Below are 21,980 nucleotides of genomic sequence, written 5' to 3' on the forward strand. Positions count from 1 at the left end.
AAAAAGAGTAATAATTTATTTTTTAATTCATCAGTGAATATTTAGACACAAAGCACTTTTTAAAATCCATATTTATTGATAAAATTACCTGAAGATTCACTCTTTATCATTAGCGACTCCTAAGCACTCAAGGTAGTTGATGCGACATCGATGTGTTGCTACATTAAAGTCAAAAGCTAACTTTCTTTAAGCAGCTGATAAATCAATGAACAAATTGAACCCATAAACAGTATTTGGTATGAATTTCACTAGTGAACTCTATTACAAGCGTTTGAGCTGAAATGATCCGTTCCTTTCACAATAAAGTGCATCTTCAGTCAAAACTCCCGTCATCTTGAAGGAGCGTATTGCACAGCTCATGACGTAAAGGCCACCCGCTCCTTCCACAACAGATTCCTGCCACGAAAGGCAAACAATGCTAAAGAGGAACTCACAAAAACGGCACAAATCTGCGACTTAAATGTGACATAAATGAGCAGCTTGTACTTCAGCCGCTCCTACACACTACAATCTTCGGATATACATCATATTTGGGATGAAGATTACAAACTACAGGCATTTACAGCAGGATGAGTAACTCAGCATGAACTGATGTGTTGATATACTGACTAAAATGATCACTGAGAATTGTTCTGTTGGGCTGGAAGAAGAATGAGGCCTCGCATCGTTTGACTCCTGCATGCAGATTAAGAATTATGGCAACAGAAGTTCGTGATGATGGAGGAGTTTCGGCCACAGCTGCACATTTAGCCCTTGATCAGGATTGCTGCAGAGCTTTGAGGATTATTCTAGTGCCGGATGATGATCTGGCAGACTCCGGAGGATTCAGTCGCACTGCCCCACGCCGGATTCAATCTTCCTGGCTGCAGGACCTAGTTCCACCTTGCACACCCTCTGGGCAAACTTTAGAGAGCACAGCGTTTCTCCCACGTTGCTCTCCAGAGCAGAAACCTTTGCAAACAAAAACACCTGGATCAACACATTGATGACCTGAGTTTAAGAAGGGCTGGAGGAGGAATCTCACCTGGACCACCATGACGGTTTTGCTGCCTTTGCCCAGAGAGTCTTGCAGTAAGTAGGTGAGGCGGGAGTTCCTGAAGGGGATGTGAGTCTGCCGAGCACGGAGAGCCTGAATGACGTCCCCCAGAGCCAGCAGCGAGCGGTTGATATTTTGGGCTTCTTTCAGCCTCTCTCCCTCTGCACCAGATTTCCACACCCTCTCTGAGCCCGCCAGGTCCACCAGGTTCAACTTGCCTGCAGAAAGAGGAGCAGTTATATCTCATTTTTCCCCTATGGAAAGAGTCTGATGCTCTGTCCGGTGAGGTGACCTGTGGTTTTGGAGCCCGTGGCGAGGTCTGTGCCCTGAACGGTGATGCACAGCAGGGCGTGGGAGCGAGAGCTGTGCTGGTTCATCTGAGTGCCAAAGGTGATCCTGTTCCGTCGAGCTGTGGCTAAAATCTTCATGAGCACAAAACCAGTGAGACAAAAGGAAGTCTTCATCCATTTTTTCACTAAATAAAAGACTCTTACCTTTTTAATGTGCTGAAAACTCTTCACCTCTATCACTCTGAGGCCGGGCACATGCAGCTGTCCCGTTCCATCCGGGTTGATCTTTATGTCCAGTTTCTCTCCATCCTTACTAAGCAGGTCTCTAAAAAAGAAACAGGCTTTGTGTAGATTACAGGAATCCCCCCAAAAAACTTGATACAAAAGTTAAAAAGTACCTCAACACCTCGTTGTAGATCTCCACAGAGCTGACGGAGACGGTGTAGGACCACATGTCCTTCCTCTCCTCGATCTCATTAAAGAGATGTTTCAGAGCTCGCTGGTTGATTCCAGGGTTTTCCACGGTGCCCTGAAATTCAGCACTTTAGTACTTAAAAGATGCATATGTGAACATTTTAAATGAATGAAAATATCATATTTAATTAAATCAATGTGTAAACCCTGTACTGTATTCTTAATTACAAATATATCTATTGATGAATAGAAGTAATTATAATGTCAAGAAGATGGATCGTATTTTATTTTCTTTATTCTTAAATCAATTTATGATGTAATATTTTCACTAAAGGTTTGATACATCTATGTATTTATAAAAAAATGTTTTCTGTTTTTATTGTTTGAAATGAACCAATAAACTCAGCATTAAATATAGTGAATATGCACTGTAAGGCATAGAAAAAAAAAAGATATTTTGTTTTTGCATAAAAAAAGATAAATGCAGTACGGAATATGTTTAGATTTTATTGTGATATAGGGATAATTAATTAATGTGCTAACTTGACTCCAACATTTTGTAGTTATTCTTTAAAAAACCCAATAATCTTTCATTTGAAGTTTTTTTTTTCTCAAAAGTATTAATCTTTTCATAACAGCGAAACTGCCTTCAACCTTTGGAAATATTAACTAAATAAAATAAACATTATTATATTTTAAAACAAAAAAAAATATGTTTTTCATTTGTACTTGCAACTGTTCATAACATTATGAGTAAAATATAATAATCTAAACAACTTTTTGGGTCAAAAATTAAGAATTCATTCATTCATTCATTTTGTCCTGTGATCCTGAAAGGAACAAAACGGGTTTAGAAAATGAATGAATGAATAATTAAGAGGATTAACAAAAAATGTTTAAATCAAATCAATCTTTATTCATAGAGTACTTTGTAGCTCAAAGTGCTTCAAATAAAACCTTTCAAAATTTTAAAGCCAAAGAGGAAGACTAAATAATTATAATAATAAAAGTTGGTAAAATAAAAAACACATTCAATGCCCGCCCATTCAACACATACTGTTAAAATGTTAAAGAATTATGTAATAAATATGTTTAAAATAATCAAGAGACAACTAAACAGTCCTGCGTTTCATTGCACTCCGTGAGCGAGCGTACCTCCATAGTGTGAGTTTTTCCAGAGCCCGTCTGCCCATATGCAAATATGCAAACATGGTATCCATCAATGCACGACGTCACAAGAGGCTCAATCTCCTGAAAGATCTTAAAAGAGCAAAAACAAATTAAAATAATAGGAGAGGTTTAAAGACATTCTGCAAAAGTATCTTCCTCCTACCTCTTCCTGAGTGGCCTGCGGTTGGAAGACCTTGTCCAGCTCAAAGATCCGACCTTTTCCTTTGCTTATCACCGTCAGAGAGGATTCATTGTTGGGATCGGTGGCTACGACCACGGACTGACCCTCCTCGTGCTGATCCTCCTTCAGCACAGGCTTCACACGACACAGAACGCGAATGTTGCCTGAAACAGCCACACGTTCTAGTCAGTGGAGGACTTTCTTCACTGAAGTCACCTCCATCGTTCTGCATGCGCACCTTTGAGCTCCACCAGCTGCTCGTGGTACTTCCTGCGCAGCGCAACCTCTTTTCTGTACTTCTCCAGGAGATCTTTGTTGGCTTCAGACATTTCGTTGATGGCAGCTGCAATCTGCAAATGGAAAAGATCCTCACTCGACATTTTTGTTTACTAAGCTCAAGCTTCAGGGGGAGTTACGCACCTGCTTTTTTGCTTCATTGATGGCACTGCCATAAAAGTCTGAGAAGTTTCGAACTTGGCTCCTCAGGCTGGCGTAGTCTGTCTTCATGGAGCGTAAAGTGGGAGGGAGTGCTGTGAGACGCTTCTGCAAGCCTGGACAAAAAGATAGAGACACCTTCACCATAGTTTCCTATTGTTGCTTTAGTGAAAGTCTCCAAAAACAAGAACTTTCTGAAACTGATCTGACGACAGGCATTGATTAGGTTAGCGTACTCACTGAAGAACTGATCCTGCAGGTTCTGAAAGTGGTCGGCTGAGCAGCTGGCAGCAGCTCTCACCGCTTCCTCCTTCCTCTCCTCCAAATGTCCAATTTCTTTCAACAGTTCCTCCCTCAGTTTGGTGATTTCTCGCTCGTACGCTGCGATCTGTGAAGGTTTTAGCACAGCAGTTTGTCACTTTTACTGTTCCACTGTGTGCAGCTTCAGCTCAGCAATTAGTTCACCTGTCAATGAAATTGATCAGGGTCGCACAGTGGTTGCTTGGAAGACATTTAGTCTTGTGACCATTTCTCTTAAGAGGGGTGCTATACTTAACTCTAGTCTTCAGATTTTTAAAGTTTTAGTGGTTAATGGTAATATATACTTGAGTAGATATGTTTTTTTTTATTTAGGCACACGCTCTTTATTTCATTTATTCATTCCACCACCAGTCAAGAAGGCCCAATAGTAAAACATAAAAAGAATAAAAAGCATAAACCCAAATAAAACCATTTAAAAACAGAGATTAAAACCAAAGTGCGGAACTTAGTTGGAGAGTATTTTAAAACCAGACTGGAGAGATAAGGAGGTGTCGTCCCTGCCAGTGACTTAAAAGAAAAACAAGAATTTTGATAAAAATCAAGTACTGCACTGGCAGCCAGTTCAAAGAAGCCGAGATTGGGGTTATGTGGTCAAACTTTTTTGCCCCACAAATAAATCTAGCAGCTGAGCTATTGAAGCCTTTGGTAACTTAGCATATAAAGAGCTGTAATAGTTTAGTCTGGACAACACAAAGGCATGAGTGACAATGTCAAAGTTCTTTTTTTAACCTAGTCAAATGTCGCATTTGAAAAAAGCAGGACCTGGTCACTGCATTTATTTGGTGGTCAAGGTTCAGATCAGCATCACGTTTCACACCCAAGCTTGTGACTACAGGCTGCTCAAAAAGGTGAAGAGAGAGGAGATCGATGTCATGATCCTTTCGACCACTAGGGGTAAACACAATTACCTCAGTTTTGTATTCATTGAGGCCAAGAAAGTTAGCCAACATCCACAACCTGACTTCAGCAATGCAGTCGATTATTGATCTAATGGTGCGGTCAGATCCCTTACATATAGGGACACACATGTAAATCTGACAATCGTCAGCATAGAGGTGGAAATCCACCTTATGCTTCCGAAACAACGATCCTAATGGCTGCAAATAAATAGAAAACAGCAAAGGGCCCAGAACCGATCCCTGAGGGACTCCCCACTTCAGGAGGATGAGTGAGAGCCCATTTTGACATAGAAAGACCGGTCTGTAAGGTAAGACCACATCCACTGTAGAGCTTCCCCTGAAAGCCCCTCCCATTGTTCCAGCCGACCAATCAGGATCTCACGATCAACTGTGTCAAAAGCTGCAGATAGATCTAATAATATCTAATAATATCACCTGCAACTTCTACTATTAAAACATCATTAAACATTTTTAAAAGTGCGTTTTTTGTAAAGGTTCCAGGATCTCATGTGAATTTAGGAAGGTGATCCACTGTTTGTATACAATGTTCTCCAGGACTTTAGCACAAAAAGGAAGGTGGGATATTATCCTTGTTTTTTCTTCTTTTCGTTTTGTTCTACCTTGTGCTGCAGATTGCAGCTGTACTCATCAGACTTCCGGATTTGCTCCTCCAGCTGCCTGCAGCGTTCGTTCTGATCAGACAGCCTTCCAGCCAACACCTCGTTCCTCTGTCGGGCCTTATTCAGCTGCTTCACAGTTGCTGCTGATTCCACCTCCACAGTCTGAGTCACATACTGGCAGAAGGGGACAAAAATCCAAAGATATGACAAAATGAAGTTGTTATTCCACTGAAAGTCTCTATGGATGGAAAATGTCACTTCTGCTGACTGATATTCCTCTAATGCCTCTTTAAATCTCTTTGGTTTACCTTTACAACGGGCTCCTTCCCCTTCTCTCTGTCCAGCTCCAGCTGCAGCTCCCTCACTCTGTCCTCTCGTTTCCTCAGCTCCTCCGCTCTCCTCCACTCGCTCTGCTCGCTCCTTCTCTCCAGTTGTGAAAGCTGCTCGGCCCGTTGCTGCAGAGAGCTCTCCAGCTGCTGCACTCTGCTGCGCAGATTCTCGTTTTCCTGCCAGACAAAGTTAGTATGAGTAAATCTGCGCTCATCAGCACGTGCGTAGGCGAGGCCGCTCACCTTGACGAGCATGTTGCTGGACTGAGACGGGATGGTGGACAGCTGCTGCAGGAGGCCCTGCGTCACGCTCAGACTCTGCTTCAAGCTCTCGTTCTCTGCTGACAGACACAGCACTCGCTTCTCTGAGTCTGTGGCGCCCTGACAAGAAACGAACCACTCAGCTACAGAATATCAATGGGACTTAAATCAAGTATCTTGTGTCAATTCCTCATCCACAGCACTATTCCTGGTTTATTTGGAGTGACAGCTTTGCTGATGACACAGACAAACCCGGACATGTGATGCAATGAGGGGCTTGAAGGACTCACTGTTGCTGTTCTCAGCCGTGACAGCTCCTCTTCACGCTCTTCAATGCAGCTCTTCAGCTCATCAATCTGAAAACATCCATTTTTATCTTATTTACTGTTATAATTCCTTCTGTTTGCTTATAAAAGAACTGGAAATCTTTCTGGAAAAACCCAATCGAGATGAATTAGTACAGCAAAGTAAATGCTTTAGCATATCCAATCTGTGAATTTAAACATTTTATGAATTACCTGCTGCTGAAAGGCTTGTATGCGCGAGTGTCTGTCTTGTTCTTTTTGCTCCAGTTGGGAGTGCAGCAGATGCAGTTCTCCTCTCAGTTTACTCCTCTCACCCTGCAGGCCATACAGAGACTCCACCAGCCTGTGAACCCCAGCCGGAGTCCCGATGTTACTGCTCGACTCACCTGAGGGACAAAAGACAAATTCCAGGAGGAATCTCTTTAAAGTTCCCAGTTTAACTTGCAGACAGACAAATGCATCAAGATCTAAAAAAGGAAAAGGATGAGAAGATTTATTTAGAACACCAAAATGTTAAAAAGAAAAAAATCAGTGAGCACATTCTTTTGCAGATTCACACACACCTGAAAACAACCCAAATCTTGTATCAGCAGGATTTAATCTGAACGTATTCTTAGGCTGACACATGTGCACGTGCAGCTCCAGCATGTGCAGGAGCTTGTAAGTGCATTTGCTGCAGATAAAACAGGACTAACAGACATGTTTAATTCATGTCGGGGAAACGCAGAGTCACAATGTGCCGAATATTCTCATCACACTTTCATGAATCCTTATCCAGCCGTGGGAATCTCTACTAAAATGTTCTCACAGAAATGTCTTTGTATGTAATCAAACACATGACCACGCCCCCTAGAGGGTTCATCATGTCAGCACGCATTCAAAGATCTGTCACAGGCCTCCTGGACCGGGTAACGAGATTAGTGAGAAAATAGCAAACAGTCATGCTGTAGTTTTGTTTATAGTTTCCACTTCAGGGTCAAATCTGGTCAAATGTGACACAGAGCAGAACCAACAGGAAGCTTTGAGGTCCACTGGGCTGTGCAGTGTTAGCCTGCTGTCTGTGACACCAGAAAGCTAAATGGAACCACTCGAAGCCGTTTGCTCTGCAGTTGATTTGATTTGTCAGTTAAAGGGTGAACAGTGTGTTCTCAGCTCTAAACAGTGCAAAATAAATGAACAAATAACACATATATGTTATTAGTGAACCTTTCACAGAAACTGTTTTCACATTTTACAGATTTAATCTACATTCTGCTCACATTTTAAGATGTACTAAAATATTTATGGCTCTCCATCTCTGCTTCTAATACATAAAACTTTGAATATTCATCTATTAAAACACCGGAAGACATTTTTTTTTCTTTTTTCTAATCTGTGAGGTGATCTTATTATGATATCATAGAATCTATGTTCTGCATTCTGAGTGCTGCTTAACCTCCTGTCCTTCTGCCCCCTTCCTTCTCTTTTTTCCCCTCCCTCTTACCGTCACTCAAAGGGCTGGGGCTCTGCTGCTGGCTGACAGCCTCCTCCAGGCTGCTGATGATGTTGTTCTTGTCTCGGAGGCGCTGGCGGTATGAGGCCCGCAGGGCCTTCATCTGACGTCGGTGCTGGACGCGGTGCCTCTTCAGCTGCACTCGGTACTGGTCGGCCTGCTGCTGGAGCTGCTGGAAGTGGGAGTACTGCTCCAAAAAGCTCAGCAAGTGGGACATCACGGCCACCAGGGGAGAGTCCGTCAGCGGTGGGGTCTAGAATCATGCATGAGTAAAGTTCAGACTGATAGATCTTTCGGGGACTAACGTTCTTCAGTACCTTTCCTGGTGTGTCCAGGTGGACTGGGGGGGTCCTCCTCTTCTCAGACTCTTGTTTGAAAGACAAAAAGGCAGCTAGAGGAGTACATGCTGGTTTGACCGAGTCATCCTCCTCATCCTCGTCACTCACTTCATCACTGTCACTGCTGCTGCCTGCACGACGTCACATGACCAATCAAGAACAGCAAATCAACCCCAAAACTAAAAAAAACAGTCTATTTGACTCACTTGATTCACTTAAACGGGCACAAGCTTTCTTTCTCATTCTGGGGGTGTGGCCATCACTTCTCTTGCTCCTTGTTTCCATGGTAACAGGTCCTGGCTCCTGAGCACAGCATAGAATACAAGGGTCAACACGCACAAAATCAGCTTTTGCAAACGCAGACATGCGCACACTTGCAGACAATTAGACTTTTCTTCAAGGATGTCGGCCATGTTTACAAGAAATAAAGGAAAATAAACATTTAAAAAAATAAATCTGACATACGTCTGGGGAAGCATCGTGTTCCCCCTGCAAGCCTTCCTCCTCCTCTTTTTTGAAGACAGTGTAGAAGATGTAGACTAAAAGGGAGTAAAAGGCATACATCTTCACGCGGTCCAGTCTCACCTGTAAATGACAAACATCTTAGACCAATAAAGAGGCACAACTGTCACACTTCTGCCAAATGTGCCAAAAATGCAGCTGTTATGAAATCCAGCCTGAAAATGAATCATGAACTCAAGAGTTCATTTGGGTTTTAAGGTATTTTCTCCTCCATTCCATCATGCTGAATTCCCTTTCTTCCTTACCTTAAAGGATGTGTTCCCTTTGGTGATGGCCGTCGGTCGTTGCAGCCATTCTGAGGCTGCTGTCACGCTCCATCTGTGGTGTTAGGTATGCAGCCGTTGTTCTCAGAGCTGCAGCAGCACCGCTGCACTGCTCCGTTTATCCCATATCCTCTCTCCTCCCTCTGTTCCTTCTCTCTACATCGCTCCATCCACAGGCGGCAGCTGCAGGGAGCATGCTCAGTGGGCTTTTCTCATATAGCTGCAGGGATGCTGTGATAGATTAGACTGACATGGAGACCGGTGAAGGTGAGGGAATGAGGCTGATACCACAGAAAAGGGCTGATAATGGATGAGGAAATTTGCTTCTAAAAATCTAAATTTAACAAGAAATAATCTTAAAAATTACTTATTCTGTTAATTTATTCTGTGAATATACCACTAATGTGGTAATCTGAAAAAAATCAAACATGTCTACCGAAGTGAAAATCTTAAAAAAGTATCACTGATCAGCTTTGAGGTTAAACAGAAGAACTGTTTCCAAAAGCTGGAGCAGAGCCAGAGATACTTGCTGATATACTGCAATGAACCAGAGGAGGAATTTGTCCGCATTCACACTCCTGAAATCCCTAAAGACCATCTGCAGCATCCCATCCAATCATCTGTACAAAAAAAAAGAATATATATCTAGGGTCCTAAAAGGGCTCTAGTGGGGATGATAATAACAATCAATTTAGGTTGTGGCGAGTTAAAAGGTCAAGTCATTCAATTTAAGGAGAGTGATGGTAAATAAAGATGTCAAAAAGCTGAAAAAATACTGTTGTCATTGATGCTGAGTCTGCAGAGTGTAATAGGAAATAAAATAACCACAAAGAAATCTGCAACGCTTCAGTCCCACTTTAATCAGTATGAAATGTTTGACATCAAAAAATGGAAATAGAATTGATAACCCAGAAAAATTAAGTTAACCCAAAAGAGTTGTTTGTCTAAAGCTATCAAACAAAAGTTTGTTAGCATTTTGCTGTTGTCTTATCTCAAAAACAAGGTGCTTGATCACAGGTTAGCTCGTAAACACTGCAAAAACAGAATCTTAAGAAAGGAAAAAGACTTTTATTGCAAAAAAAATCTTATTTTCTGTCTTGCAAGAAAAATAATCTTATCAAGAAAGTTTTTCAATTGCAAAATAATTTAAGGAAACATGTCTTAGTGACAAGAAATGTTTTTTTCTTAAAATAAGAACATTTTCCTCACCCCATTGGCAGATTTTTTTACCAATTTAAGGACAATCTGCAAATGTGGTGGGAATGGTTTTTACTTAATTCTTGTTTTTGCAGTGATTTGAGGCATTTTTGCTTCATTTTCCAGTTTGTCGAGGACTCCAATATTTAGTTTGTTAGGACCCCAAGTTCATCAATCTGTATGTAAGTCAGACAGGAGTTAGCTTTTAAATTCTCAATGCCTTTTTACTTTGACTCCCCACAAATCAGCCACAGATTCTCTTCCAGACTCCTGGTTATAGTATTAAATGTAGGACAGTCCGCTTTGAATTCTTGCAGTTTTGGGTTTTGCTGTTGCTGGGACTCTTCATTCCTCCTCGTCTTCGATTACATCCTGGTTACTAAAGTATAACCAGCCAATCACCAATCTGCAGGGGATTTTCTGCCTGTTTATTACATTAATTTCTTCTCCTCTTTTGAATTCACCATACCTGACAAGGATCATCATTCAACTTTTCTGTCTTTTATCATTAAAGTTTTTATTTTTTACACCAATAAGCCCTTGTTGAATTCTTCAATTTGGCACATCATTTGGCAATTAATTTGGGAAAAATGTTCACTATTTCTAAGACAAATGAGATTAAAGTTCTTCAGTTATTTGTGGTGAAGCTAACAATTGTAAATCCTCCAACCTCTGACGTGAATAAATTGATAAATATAAGGTATTAAAAATAGTCAGTTCTGTGCAAGCATATGGAGGATCTGTGGTTCAAATGTTATATCGATCAGTTACGTCCAACAGAAACTGTCCCAGAGCTCGTGTGGACGCCCAGCATCCCACTGACAGCAAAGCGTTTAAGAGCCACTTCATGAGTCCTTCTGTCGCAGCTGGAGCTACAAGCGGAGCAACAACGGTGGGTTCAACCTGCTGCACCACAAGTAACGGCAGACTGAGCGCTACACCTCCTGCGGCTCCTAAAACATTCCCAGCAAACAGACACACCATCAGGCAGCAGGACAGAGAGGACAGACCCAGGCAGCGGGTCAGGACGGTCAGAGTATCAGCCGAGAGCCAGTCTGAGAGTCCCAGCAGCAGACAGGAGCCTAACAGGAGGATCCCGGCGGTGCTGTGATCCTCGCTGAGCCATAGGAAGTCAAAAGTAACCAGCACTGGTGCCAGCACCTCCCCAGCCCAGGTGACTTCCCTTCTGAGAGAGGCCAGGTGTGAGCTTGAAGGCAGGAGGACATGGAGTGTGGCAGAGAGACAGAGGAGGAAGAGACCAACTGAGGGGCCTCTGTGATCCTGCAAGAGATGGACACACGGTCTGTTTAATATAAGGATTCAAAGGAAAAACATAAAACACACAAAACAATCTAAACATTAATCAATGAAATATTACTTTTTAGCCCTTGTGGTTTAAAAAAGTATATTATGTTAGTCAAAAACAGTTCTACATTTTTTAAATATAAAATAAAAGACGAACCTTGAAGAGTTTGCGCGAAAAGTACAAAGCTGTGGTGGACAGAAGGATGTTACTACAAACTGTCACCCACTCCATTGACGCCATTGGTCACGCCCAGACCGCAAACCCGCGAACACGCCGGAAACTAAAGTGACATTTTTGTATTTAAAGTTTAAACTAAACTAGAATCAATTGAAGCCGCACTATTAACAACTGGACTGAACAGAAAGACAAAACTTTGAGGCGAGGAAGAGCAGAGAACAGTTTGTTTTCACACGTGACCAACAGGGTGCTTTCAGAGCACTGCGCATGCTCCGAATGAGGCGTTCACTGTCACTTGGAAATTCTGAAACTAGAACTGAAATACCAAACAAAAAAAAAATCTTAGTTTAGTTTAGTTTAGTTAAAAATGAATAATAATAATAATACACTTATAAAAACATATTTACAATGTTTTGGGTTCTGCTATACAAACAATTAAAACATTATTTTTTAAATCATTGTAAACTACTGAAAGCTGTAATTTAAAGTTTTTTGAGTGAAAATATTAAAATATTTTTCCCCCACATCTTATTTATTGAAGTTCGTTTTTCCGACAGCACGTGAAGGCATCAAAGTTTGAAAAAGCATGGCGACGGAGTGTCCAACAACAATCTCAGAGCAATGGATACGCGACAGATTACAGCTCAAACATCCGTGTCTCGGTAAGAGTTTCTCACACGTGTGCTTTGGAAAACAAAAACAAAGCACCTGCATTCAAAAATAACGAACTTTGAGACTTTTTTCCTGTTTGATTGAAGGTAAATTAGCTGTTGATGAGCTATTATAGCATCAACCGTTGCTCTTTTGGATGTTTCAGAAGGTTTTGTTGATCGTGGTCATTTTTGTAGGTGATGTTCGGTCCCTGAGCCTTCCAGGAACAGTAGAGGAGAAGATTGGACATCTGGGGAGCTCTCTGAACAATTTTATTCGCCTTAAGTCTCTGGATCTTTCCTACAACGCTCTGGTTTCTGTGGAGGTTTGATATTTTCTATATTAATAAAATACAATAGAAATTAATCAGATGTACATATTTAATGACTATTACTGCCATGATTGGAAGAATGCTAACAAACCTGACTTTCTTTAGGGGCTGCAGCATTTAAAAAAGCTGGAGAGGCTGATCCTTTATCACAACTGCATTCCATCCCTTGAAGAAGTGAAAACTCTGTTCCAGCTTCCAGTTTTAAGGGAGCTGGATCTGCGGCTCAACCCTCTCACCAAAAACTGCCCACACTACCGGGCTTATATCGTGCACGCCGTGCCCAGTCTGAGGAAGCTAGGTAAGCTGGAGTCAGGGTGATATTTTTACTCTTTCTTTGTGCCTGTCTGTTTCTCTAGAGAGTCATGAGCTTTTGGGTTTTGCAGACAGCTGCTCGGTCAGAGACACGGAGAGGAAAGTTGCCATCATGCAGTTCTCCTCTGATCTTCCTCCTCAGCAGAAGAGATGCTCTCTGAATCTGGCTGAAGATCAAAGGTACATGGGGTACAAAATCTGTTTAATGCAGTATTGATGGAAATGATGGAAATTCATTGATATATTAAAATGTGCACACTTTCATCTAAAGATGTTTTAAATTTTGTTTCATCTTTTTATAATAAATCTACTCATAAAGTGCAATAAAACCTGCTTTCTTAAGCTTGCTAAATGAGCTTGCTTATTATTAAAGCCCCATAAAATGTGTTTATATATATATTTTAGAACTTAATTAATTGTTTTTCTGTTTGTTATTGTCAGAAGCAGCAGTTTTCGTCTGGCTTTAGTCGACCGTTTAACCAAGAGGCTCTCACTCTCAGCAGAAAGTCAGGATATTGTGTTAAACAGAGTCGAGGCCGACCGTGGAGACCAATCGGAAACGGTCACCGACTCACTGTCCAAGAAAAGAGAAGGTAAGGACGATTTGTAATCGTTCGAATCGCTCCAGTCGCTACAGAATGCGACACCTGTCACACGCGACTGGAACTTGACATCTGGAATTACGGACAAATTGCGTCATTTAACTATTTCAGCGATTAACGTATGCAACTATTGAGGAAAGTCTGTCCAGAAAAATGTCTTTCAACACTAAAAATGATGAAATCTTGCTGAAGAAGTTAAAGGAAATGCTTAACTCCATGCACAGAAACAGAAAATCAAGTTCCTGGACTCCGATTGATGCGATGGCCAATCGCTTTGAAGTATAAACGGAGGTCATTCCTAATGAAACCAAACCTGCTCAAGTTGTTTCTTCACATTTCAAAACCTTATTCTAGAGTCCAGAGAGGAAATGGTACAAGATTTCACAGAGCAGAAGAGTTCAACACCAAAACAGGTGATTTTATTAGATGAATACTGTATATTCACCTTATAGCTTGTATGAATGACATCACCACTTTGTTTGTAGGAATCTGCCAAATCCATCCTCAGATATTCACCCTGTATCAATGGTAAGTGTGTCTTTTGGAAATTATTTAAAGATGTGGCAGACAAATGGTAATAGTTAATCGAGTTGTTTTGAGTCAGAAACTGTGATGCATTCAGTTTTTCCTAATGTTTATGAAAGTAGAGTTTTTTTGTTTTTTTACAGTTCATAGCAATAAAAATATTTCAGTAGATATTTTATTTTTAACCTAAAATATTCTCTTATTGAGTCCAGATGACCCTACCCTTATATTGATGTGTGATCCCACCCATTAGATGAAGATTTAAAAAAAAATCCTTGGAATAAAATAGTTCAGCGAGCTGTCTGTGGGGTCCAGATGACCCCACTTTAATGGAAACATGTACAAGGGTTATGCAGAAACATAAAAGTCCACTAGGGGGAGCTAGATGTCAACTCTATAATCATTTCTAGCACTAAAAGTCAGAACCTGTTTGTGTTTTTATATGAATTTCCAGATAATGTTGCATCCAAAGGACTACGGATGAATGACACACCTCCCATGAAAAGCTCGACCTCATCTAAAGTAGCTGAAAGGCCTAAAGTGTCCTTTGGTCCTTATGTAGAGAAACATACTGCAGACAGAGGACTTCCAAATCAGAAGGTCTCCTTTAAACAAATAAGGCACGAAGCCAAGGGACATTTTACTCCAAACCCTGGTAAAATATATATATTTATATTTATTGTGTACTTAAAAACTGCTATTTATTGTGGAATTTCCTCACTTCCTTGTAAATGTCTGTAACTTTCCCAGATCAGAGCCAGCATCACAGCTCCTCATTGGTCAACATCCGTCCTCCCAGTCCACTGCAACCCGGTTTGAATCTGTCTGATCCGTCAAACCCCATCCTACACCCTGCAAGACTCTCCTACTCCAGCGGGAGCGCCAGCCTGCAGCAGCAACAAGCTGGAAGGACAAAAAGGGTTAACATTGAGTTCGGCCCTCCGACTGATTTATACTCTAAATCATAAAAACCTTTCTGTATTTATGCAAGGATCTTTTTATAGAAAACTTACGGCCTCTGTGAATTCCATTCTCAGGGTTCTTACCGGAAACCCCTGGAGATGCTGCTCAACCTCGTCGACAAACACTGGAGGGGCGAGAGGTCACTTCACCATAACAACAACTTCCTGTGTGAGCTTGCTTTGGGAAATGTGGTTTCTAATTACAAGACGCTGTCAAGATGCACATCTTCTCTATTTTTAACTCCAGCTCAAGCTGTCCAAATCCTCTCTATGATGGAGAGCGATATTTCCAGTCGAGAGGCTGAGGTCAGGACCTTAAGGCAGGATGTTGATGCACTTACAGTTCAAGCTGTTGCCCGGGAGGAAGAACACGGCCATGAAGTCAGGAAGCTCTCTGCTCAGCTGGAGGAAGCTCGCAGAATCGAGGTAAGTTCATTAAACATGGATACAAACACTGCATGTTGACACTGATCAGCATACGTACTGATGCTGTTGGACGCAGGGCAAACTGAATGAGCAACTGAGGATCGTCTTAGAGGAAAATGTCACCCTGCAGAAACAGCTCATCAAGCTGGAGCGTCAGTACCTCAAATCGATGATAAGAAGTTCTCCGATGACTCAGATCAGAGGTGGGTGGAATCCTCGTGTGGAGATGGAGTTTTTTTTAATATAAACTACTAGCTTGTGTTTGCTCATCCTCAGAGGCTCAGACAGAAGTGGAGGAGCTAAAGAAGGAAATCGAGGGGCTGAGGAAGAAAGTGCAGGAAGCTGAAAAGATCCAGGACCTTTCAAATATGCTGCAAGAGAGCCACAAGTACGTCCGTCCTGCAGTCTGGCTGCAGACGCGTCTGCACGGCAAAATCACTCGTGTGTCTGTTGCAGGTCACTGGTGGCTACCAACGAGTGTCTGCTAGCTGAGCTGAAGGGAAGCGGAGAACATTTAAGGCAAATATGACGGAAAAAGGTGCATTTTTTTACCATATTTTTTTATCGTGGTTTTTAAAGTCATTGTCTTCTGGCTGGTGGTTTTTCTCGTAAAAGCATCAGCGCAGGCTTTCTTCTTGATATAAACAGTAACCGGGGAGAGCAATTCATTCATGAAACTCTGTGTATATCTGCATGTCAGGCCTGTTATGCTAACAAATTATTTTCAGGGGAAAAATGTGAGAAGGTCGTCGTAGGTTTTCTGGATCCTGTAGTAAGATCTTTTTCTTTCTTTCCTTTTTTTTAGGTCAGTTGTGTCCGTCTGCAACGGAGTGGATGCTTCAAGCTGCACTCTGACTTTATTTATACGTCTGCCTTAAGGCTAGAGAGCTGCGCACGCAGATGCACTTTCCTCTCACAAACTTGGCCGACCAGCATTTATATGCAACACAAACTCTGGTTTTGGCGCCGTTTCCACCCTGCGATCCCACAACAAGTTTGATTTCCTACTCGGCACATGTTGGAACTTCTTTATTTTTGAATAATGCACTATAAATCATGAACACACCTGGAGAAATCTGGACAAACGCGGAAACACGGCATGCACTGGGTCACAATAAGCATGTTAGAAAGGACTTTTGTTTCTCCACAATAACGGTGCACATCATTTGAAGCACAGTAACGATACTCCGGCGACTGCAGCAGCCACAAAAACACACCGAGCTGCTAGTTTTGATGCATGACTCTTCGTCGGCTGAGGCTACAGGCCTGTAACACAAGAAACTGTTATCTTGGAAAAATATCTTACAAAAGTGGCTTCTTTGTTTCTCCTTTCATGTGGATGTAAATAAACATAAAAACCCTGCTTCGTCGGTTAAACATTAAAGGTACAGACAAATAAAGAGTAGCATTCAAGGTTAATTTACTTTGCAAACAGCGACTTCAAGCAACACAAGATTTTATCACCCATGACATCTTAATAAGCACAAAAGTTGTTAGTCTGGCACAGCAGTTTCAGAGAGAAAGATGATGCTCCATCATCATGAAACAATATATTCAGAACATGCAAAAAAAAAAACACATCACAGGAGAAAATAAAAACACAGAACCAGTGTTTTAAATTAGGCTTGAATATTTACAGTCGTGCCACAAAGTAGATCAATTTTAGTCTGAAGAGGAAATGTTAAAAAACACAATCTAATAACGTTTCCTTTTGTTGGAGAGTTAACACTTTTATCAGAATTAAAAGACTTTTTACACTTTTCGTGAAGGGATGGATTTTTTTGACATAAAGAATATATGACACATTTAAACACAAGCTAACACAGATATGTTGAGCAAAAAGGCATTTTTTATTTTTATTTTGAAAAAGTCCTAATTTTTGTTTGTGTATGTAAAAGAAAAAATGAACCCTAAAAGCGATCCCTTTTAAAGTTTTCAAATAAATAAGACTTTCTGCTCCAGTGACCTTATTAAAAACTGAACAACAGGGTTTTTTAAGCAATAGTGCAACAATGCTTGGTATGAAATAGGCGTTTTGACGCAAACATCAATCACCTGTGTGCCAAAAAGCGGATTAAAAACGCCTCAGGTGCTGAAAAATGTAATGCATCTAAATATGGTCGTAAAAATGTTTCTATTAAAAAGTGCAATGTTGCTAATTCATCAGACGGTTGCAATGCTTCTGCGTTTCTTGGCATGTTGTTCATTGTGCTCGATAAACATAAGGCCCTATCATAACAGACTGAATACTCATGGCATAGCAGTTGCATTTGTTCTTCTCGGTGTTTTGGCAGTCACTTGCTATCAGACAGGAATGTACCAGCTGGTGACGACTTTGTAAAAATAGATGTAAACATTTTTCCAGTTCTTACACAAAGAGAAGAACTCCTCAAAAAGACGAAAAAAAAAAAAAACACAATAGATGAGCGGGAAAATATATGAAACCTTTTGTGCTTTCTGAGTATGTTTTTTTTAATAGAAAATCCTCCTGTAGTCTTTGCCCTCACATGGGTCGACCTTCTGTGGGTTTGTTCACTTTCTTCTCATACGTCCCTCGATGCTTGTATCCGGAGACGTATCCGGAAGTGTCAACTATGTCTACCCGGCCGGCCTTCCCTTTGCCGCGGCCGGTTTCGTCGAAGCGCTCCTTGTGCGAGCCGGTGAACTTGGTGGTGTCCGTCAGGCGGCTCACGGTCGGGGAGGCCACGGCTCTCTGTCGGGAAGCGGACGGGGGGGTGTGACTGCAGTTTGCTGCTAACGCTGGCATGAAAGTAGAAGTCGGATTACTCACCGTGACTCCGGCGATGACCGGCGCCTTCCCTTCGATCAGCTTAAAGACCTCCGCCTCGGCGTCTTCCCCCGACTTGTCTTTGTATTTCTTCCTGGCCAGCTCTCCGAGCGCAGCCTTGAACTCGTCGTAGGTGATGGTGCGGCACGTTTTCTTCCTGAAATACGAGGTTTGGTTGTGATAACGAGCTTAATAAGATCTCTAAATTTAAACCATCATATTGTAAGCAGCTATAATAAGACATGAACACAGAAATAAACAAGAGGATTGCATCAACTTTACTTTGTAGCTGTTGCCATAGCAACACGTGCCCCTCCATGCTTCTGTTTTTGATTATAGAAGCTGATTAAACCTGGAAAACCCAAATACCTGGGAAACTGTCTTCTAATATTTCTGATTAAAAGAAAAACGGCCGCACAGATCAGTATCATTAATCATTCTCCGTCTGAGAGCGCTCCAGTTGTTTAACTGGCCTTTTGCCCGTTTCACTTCCATGTTAAAAGTCCTTAGTTACACAAACACAAACAGTCAATGCTGTGGTGATAAATCACCTAAACAACAGCCTGTAAAGTCTGCCGTCTCCCCAGGCAACCTGCTGTCATGGTAACCAGCTGCAGCAAACAAATGTTTGGGTGTATTATCAATTGGACTCGTTCGGTGACCGGTTTTGTTTGGACAATCCTTCAGTCGTGAACATTTGAGAGCTCCATTCCTCTGCGCCTGTTCCATGCTGTCTATTGTCAGGGGTGGTGTCCAACTAAAATCCTCTGCAGAGCTTCCTGCACGGACGCTGTCCCACTCAAAGCAAAGCTGTGAAAACAAGGAGCAAATGCTAACGGAGAGCCTGCAAAGTGAAGTCGCCGCTGAAAATAACTGATTAATCCACACTAACTCTCTATCTCCTCCCCGGTTTGAGTTCTGGCTCCAAGGCGGCACATAGCACAGCAGAGGTCTGTACCCAGCATTCATCCTGACTCGATGAGCCGTGCGCTCGTTGTTAAGAGGTTTAATTTTTCGTGTCTGAGCGCCGAATTTTGATGCTGATTAAAAGGAAAATGAAGTGTGCCGCATGCAGCCTCTTCATGAAGCAGCCTCCCCTCTTCCAGTGTGACTCTCCTCACACAACTCTACTGTACCACCTCCTGCACAGCCTACAGGAGCAGTAAGTCCTCATATAACTCCCCCTGATGAACACGTATCACCAGGAAGATAAGGAACGAGGCTTTTCCCCTTTAACTCCCACACAGATGACCACATGTGTCGGCTCGTCTCTCAGAACCGTCCACCAGTGCAGCAGGACGTAAACAAGTGGCGCAGTCGGATGGAAGGGCTCTTTGTAGGCTTTCCAAGAAAAATGTTATGAAATACAAACAATGATTACCATGCCAACAGTGAATGTGTTAACGCCAGTGACTCAGGAGAGCAAAGACACTTACTCGGCTCAACAAATGTCAAAGGAGTCAGGACAGAAGTATGTTAGAAACTTATATATGTGTTCATTTGGGTGAATCCAACTATTGAGAGTTTATTGTGTCAAAAAAAAGCTTTTTGTTGTTATTGAAGAGATATAATTAGTCATTTAAATACATTAAATAATGCAATTTATGCCCTTAAAAGTTATACCATCTGAACTGTGACTATCTTTTTTATGGGTGTTTTTCTTCACAAACAGAACAAAAAATCATCAGATTTCATCCAAAAACACCTCATTGTCTTAATCAGATTTAGTGTGTGAGACGATGTCTGTCAAATGAAATAGAATTTAGGGGCCGCTCATCAAATAGGATAACAAGATGCCTTCATACAAAAAATAAATAAATATAGTTGCAAATATTTGTATGTAAATTCATTGTTTTCCCATCTAAAATGTATGGAGTGTTTCACCAAACACAGGGGTTTGGAAACTACGGTCCATCAAACTGTAATCTATCTTACCTAACTAGGATAAATTATAAATTACTTCTTAATTATGTTTTATTTTGCCCGTGATTCTGGTGTGTCTCCATAGATGATGCACTACTACCTTTGTTCATGTTTTGTTAGTAAATTTGTAGTTTTCTGACGTTTATGTGTGTTGCAGGCATTTTTTCCATAATTCAATCACTACATGAATGAAGTTTTTCTCTAATTTTGGATTTTTCCCCTATAATCAATCCATCGATTGCCTCTAAAATGAGAACGAAACCCAAAGTCCAAACAGAACTCTGAAATGTTCTGTTTTTAAAAATACATACATATATTTTCAATCAAGGTTAAAGTATGTTTTTGTCCAGATTATATGTCATTTCTTTCTCTTACAACCAAAATGCTCCGGTCCTTCTGTCAAATTTTAGAACCTTTTGTGGCCCTCCAGTCAGAAAGTTTGCCCTCTCCTCACCTAACACCAGAGAGAAGTTTTCATCTAAAGAAAAGATGGACTGAAATGGTGAACATAATATTGAACAACATTTATGTTTGAGAAAATGATGGAAATGACACTAATTTGATCCCAAATGTAGGAATTTTGGCTTCTCCATACCTATGACAGGACAGGATGATGAATGGCCCTGAGCCACGCTCCACAATCCTGAAGCCGCCATGCAGAATAATCCCCATTCAAATCATTCAACAAGGATTACAACAAAATGCAGAAGCTCTGTGCATGAATGAAATCCTGACAAATAACCATTTCATGAACCCCACATACTACTACACACAACCAAAAATACTGTATACTGTAAAATTATATTTACTTCCCAGTAAAACCAGCTGTTAGTAAAATGTAGTTTGAAAGCAGGGAATCGAGCAGAAGAATATCTTCCCCAGCAGTCAAAAACTATTAAGGTTTTGCTTGTTAAAGAACGAAATGAGGTCTTAAAGAGTGACTCACGCAGCTTAAGGACATATAAAATGAAACACTCTTACATTAGTAGAAAGGCAGATGAAGAGGAAAAGTAGCTAATTTATCAAACTACGAAAAAAAAAGCGGATAATGATGTTTAAATATATTAAATATCCTATTAGAATTGAAGCTTTATGTGAGGTCAGAGTTTTGTGTCAGCATCTATGAGATAAAAGAATATTTATATGTTTTAGCCTGTTATCTTAACATACTTTTGCACTTAAACACACCCCATAAGGTTTGACCCAGAAATTAACTGGCAGGTCAATTAAATCTAATAGCTCATGCAGAATTAATGAGAATTTAACACACTGGCTTAACAGTATATTGTTTTTCCTTACTTCACTTTGCTGAAGACGATGTCCACATCAGTAAGGGTGATGTTCTTGCCGTCGATCACGCCGCAGTCTTTGCAGAGTTTGGACCAGTTCTTGCCGTGCATCTCCTTGCCGGTGGCGCGGGTGTCTCCGTGGATGGCAAACCGCCGAAAGGACTCCTCCAGAGCGGTCAACTCGACCGGCGTGGAGGAGCCGGCGCCTCCATCACTGGTTCCATTGGACTCAGTTGAAAGCCTTTTGGACGTCCGGTCTTTGGAGTGTTCGCTGTGTGGCCGTAACGCTACTGATCCGGCGTTCGGGTGCTTGGCCGTCTGCACCTTAAAGTCCTCTATAGTGTCTCTAGAAGCAAACAGAAATAAGGTACATATGACAGCTGCAAGATAAATGTTCTCGTTATATTAAAGTGTCAAATCTTAGAAAAAACAAAATAACTTGAGTCAAGTAAATAAAAGTTTAAAAAAAGAAGTTATAGAGGTGTCTTTACCAGAAACATGTCCGATCTGATTCCTTTCTGCATGACTTGCATTAACAAACTTACCTGCTGTGAGTAAAACACCTTCAGATCAAGATGCAACTTGCTACTTTACTATCGCTTTTTTTTTTTTTTT

At 41.3% G+C, this 21,980-nt stretch overlaps 3 protein-coding genes across 7 annotated transcripts in view; 1 reads left to right on the plus strand and 2 right to left on the minus strand.

Moving 5' to 3' along the window:
• Window positions 1-53: 53 nt before the first annotated feature.
• Window positions 54-11,856, minus strand: si:ch211-257p13.3 (kinesin-like protein KIFC3). Its single transcript, XM_024267065.2, has 21 exons — window positions 11,536-11,856; window positions 8,859-11,354; window positions 8,557-8,676; window positions 8,298-8,394; window positions 8,071-8,222; window positions 7,745-8,006; window positions 6,475-6,647; window positions 6,247-6,312; window positions 5,939-6,076; window positions 5,675-5,872; window positions 5,367-5,540; window positions 3,767-3,914; window positions 3,512-3,642; window positions 3,330-3,441; window positions 3,074-3,255; window positions 2,896-3,000; window positions 1,725-1,855; window positions 1,531-1,651; window positions 1,329-1,458; window positions 1,025-1,254; window positions 54-951 (listed from the first exon to the last, which is right to left on the minus strand). Exons 3-21 carry the CDS (start codon window positions 8,653-8,655, stop codon window positions 826-828), a joined length of 2,775 nt encoding a protein of 924 aa, XP_024122833.1. The 5' UTR covers window positions 8,656-8,676; window positions 8,859-11,354; window positions 11,536-11,856; the 3' UTR covers window positions 54-825.
• Window positions 11,857-12,112: 256 nt separating this feature from the next.
• Window positions 12,113-16,941, plus strand: cep72 (centrosomal protein 72). Of its 3 annotated transcripts, none has more exons than XM_024267068.2 (15): window positions 12,113-12,218; window positions 12,405-12,532; window positions 12,644-12,836; window positions 12,922-13,030; window positions 13,292-13,443; window positions 13,807-13,865; window positions 13,938-13,980; window positions 14,432-14,632; window positions 14,728-14,897; window positions 15,015-15,108; window positions 15,187-15,365; window positions 15,442-15,568; window positions 15,642-15,753; window positions 15,822-15,903; window positions 16,171-16,941. In XM_024267068.2, exons 1-14 carry the CDS (start codon window positions 12,143-12,145, stop codon window positions 15,892-15,894), a joined length of 1,716 nt encoding a protein of 571 aa, XP_024122836.1. In that variant the 5' UTR covers window positions 12,113-12,142; the 3' UTR covers window positions 15,895-15,903; window positions 16,171-16,941. The 3 variants fall into 3 exon arrangements, with proteins under 3 accessions (XP_024122836.1, XP_024122835.1, XP_024122837.1); XM_024267067.2 differs by having other exon boundaries at window positions 15,822-15,884; XM_024267069.2 differs by having other exon boundaries at window positions 15,283-15,365; window positions 15,822-15,884.
• LOC112143242 (tubulin polymerization-promoting protein) overlaps window positions 16,380-21,980 on the minus strand; it is a 13,954-nt gene continuing 8,353 nt past the window's right edge. For all 3 annotated transcript variants that reach the window (XM_024267071.2, XM_024267072.2, XM_024267070.1), the window contains exons 3-5: window positions 21,376-21,711; window positions 18,157-18,310; window positions 16,380-18,078 (exon numbers count right to left, since the gene is read on the minus strand). In XM_024267071.2, coding sequence (XP_024122839.1) covers window positions 17,869-18,078; window positions 18,157-18,310; window positions 21,376-21,711 — 700 coding nt within the window. In that variant the 3' untranslated portion in view covers window positions 16,380-17,868. The remainder of the gene's footprint in view (window positions 18,079-18,156; window positions 18,311-21,375; window positions 21,712-21,980) is intronic.

The sequence above is a fragment of the Oryzias melastigma genome, linkage group LG16 (genome assembly GCF_002922805.2).
Source record: "Oryzias melastigma strain HK-1 linkage group LG16, ASM292280v2, whole genome shotgun sequence".
NCBI lineage: Eukaryota > Metazoa > Chordata > Actinopteri > Beloniformes > Adrianichthyidae > Oryzias > Oryzias melastigma.

Bases quoted from the DNA above. Each gene is read 5' to 3' on its own strand.
- si:ch211-257p13.3 (XM_024267065.2), bottom strand. From the start codon at position 8,655: ATGTATGCCTTTTACTCCCTTTTAGTCTACATCTTCTACACTGTCTTC. The intron at 5,541-5,674 runs GTAAACCAAAGA...CCCTTCTGCCAG, and splicing joins GGAAGGAGCCCGTTGTAAAG to TATGTGACTCAGACTGTGGA. The intron at 1,652-1,724 runs GTACTTTTTAAC...TTTCTTTTTTAG, and splicing joins ATCTACAACGAGGTGTTGAG to AGACCTGCTTAGTAAGGATG.
- cep72 (XM_024267067.2), top strand. From the start codon at position 12,143: ATGGCGACGGAGTGTCCAACAACAATCTCAGAGCAATGGATACGCGAC. The intron at 13,866-13,937 runs GTGATTTTATTA...CTTTGTTTGTAG, and splicing joins AGAGTTCAACACCAAAACAG to GAATCTGCCAAATCCATCCT. The intron at 15,569-15,641 runs GTGGGTGGAATC...GCTCATCCTCAG, and splicing joins TCCGATGACTCAGATCAGAG to AGGCTCAGACAGAAGTGGAG.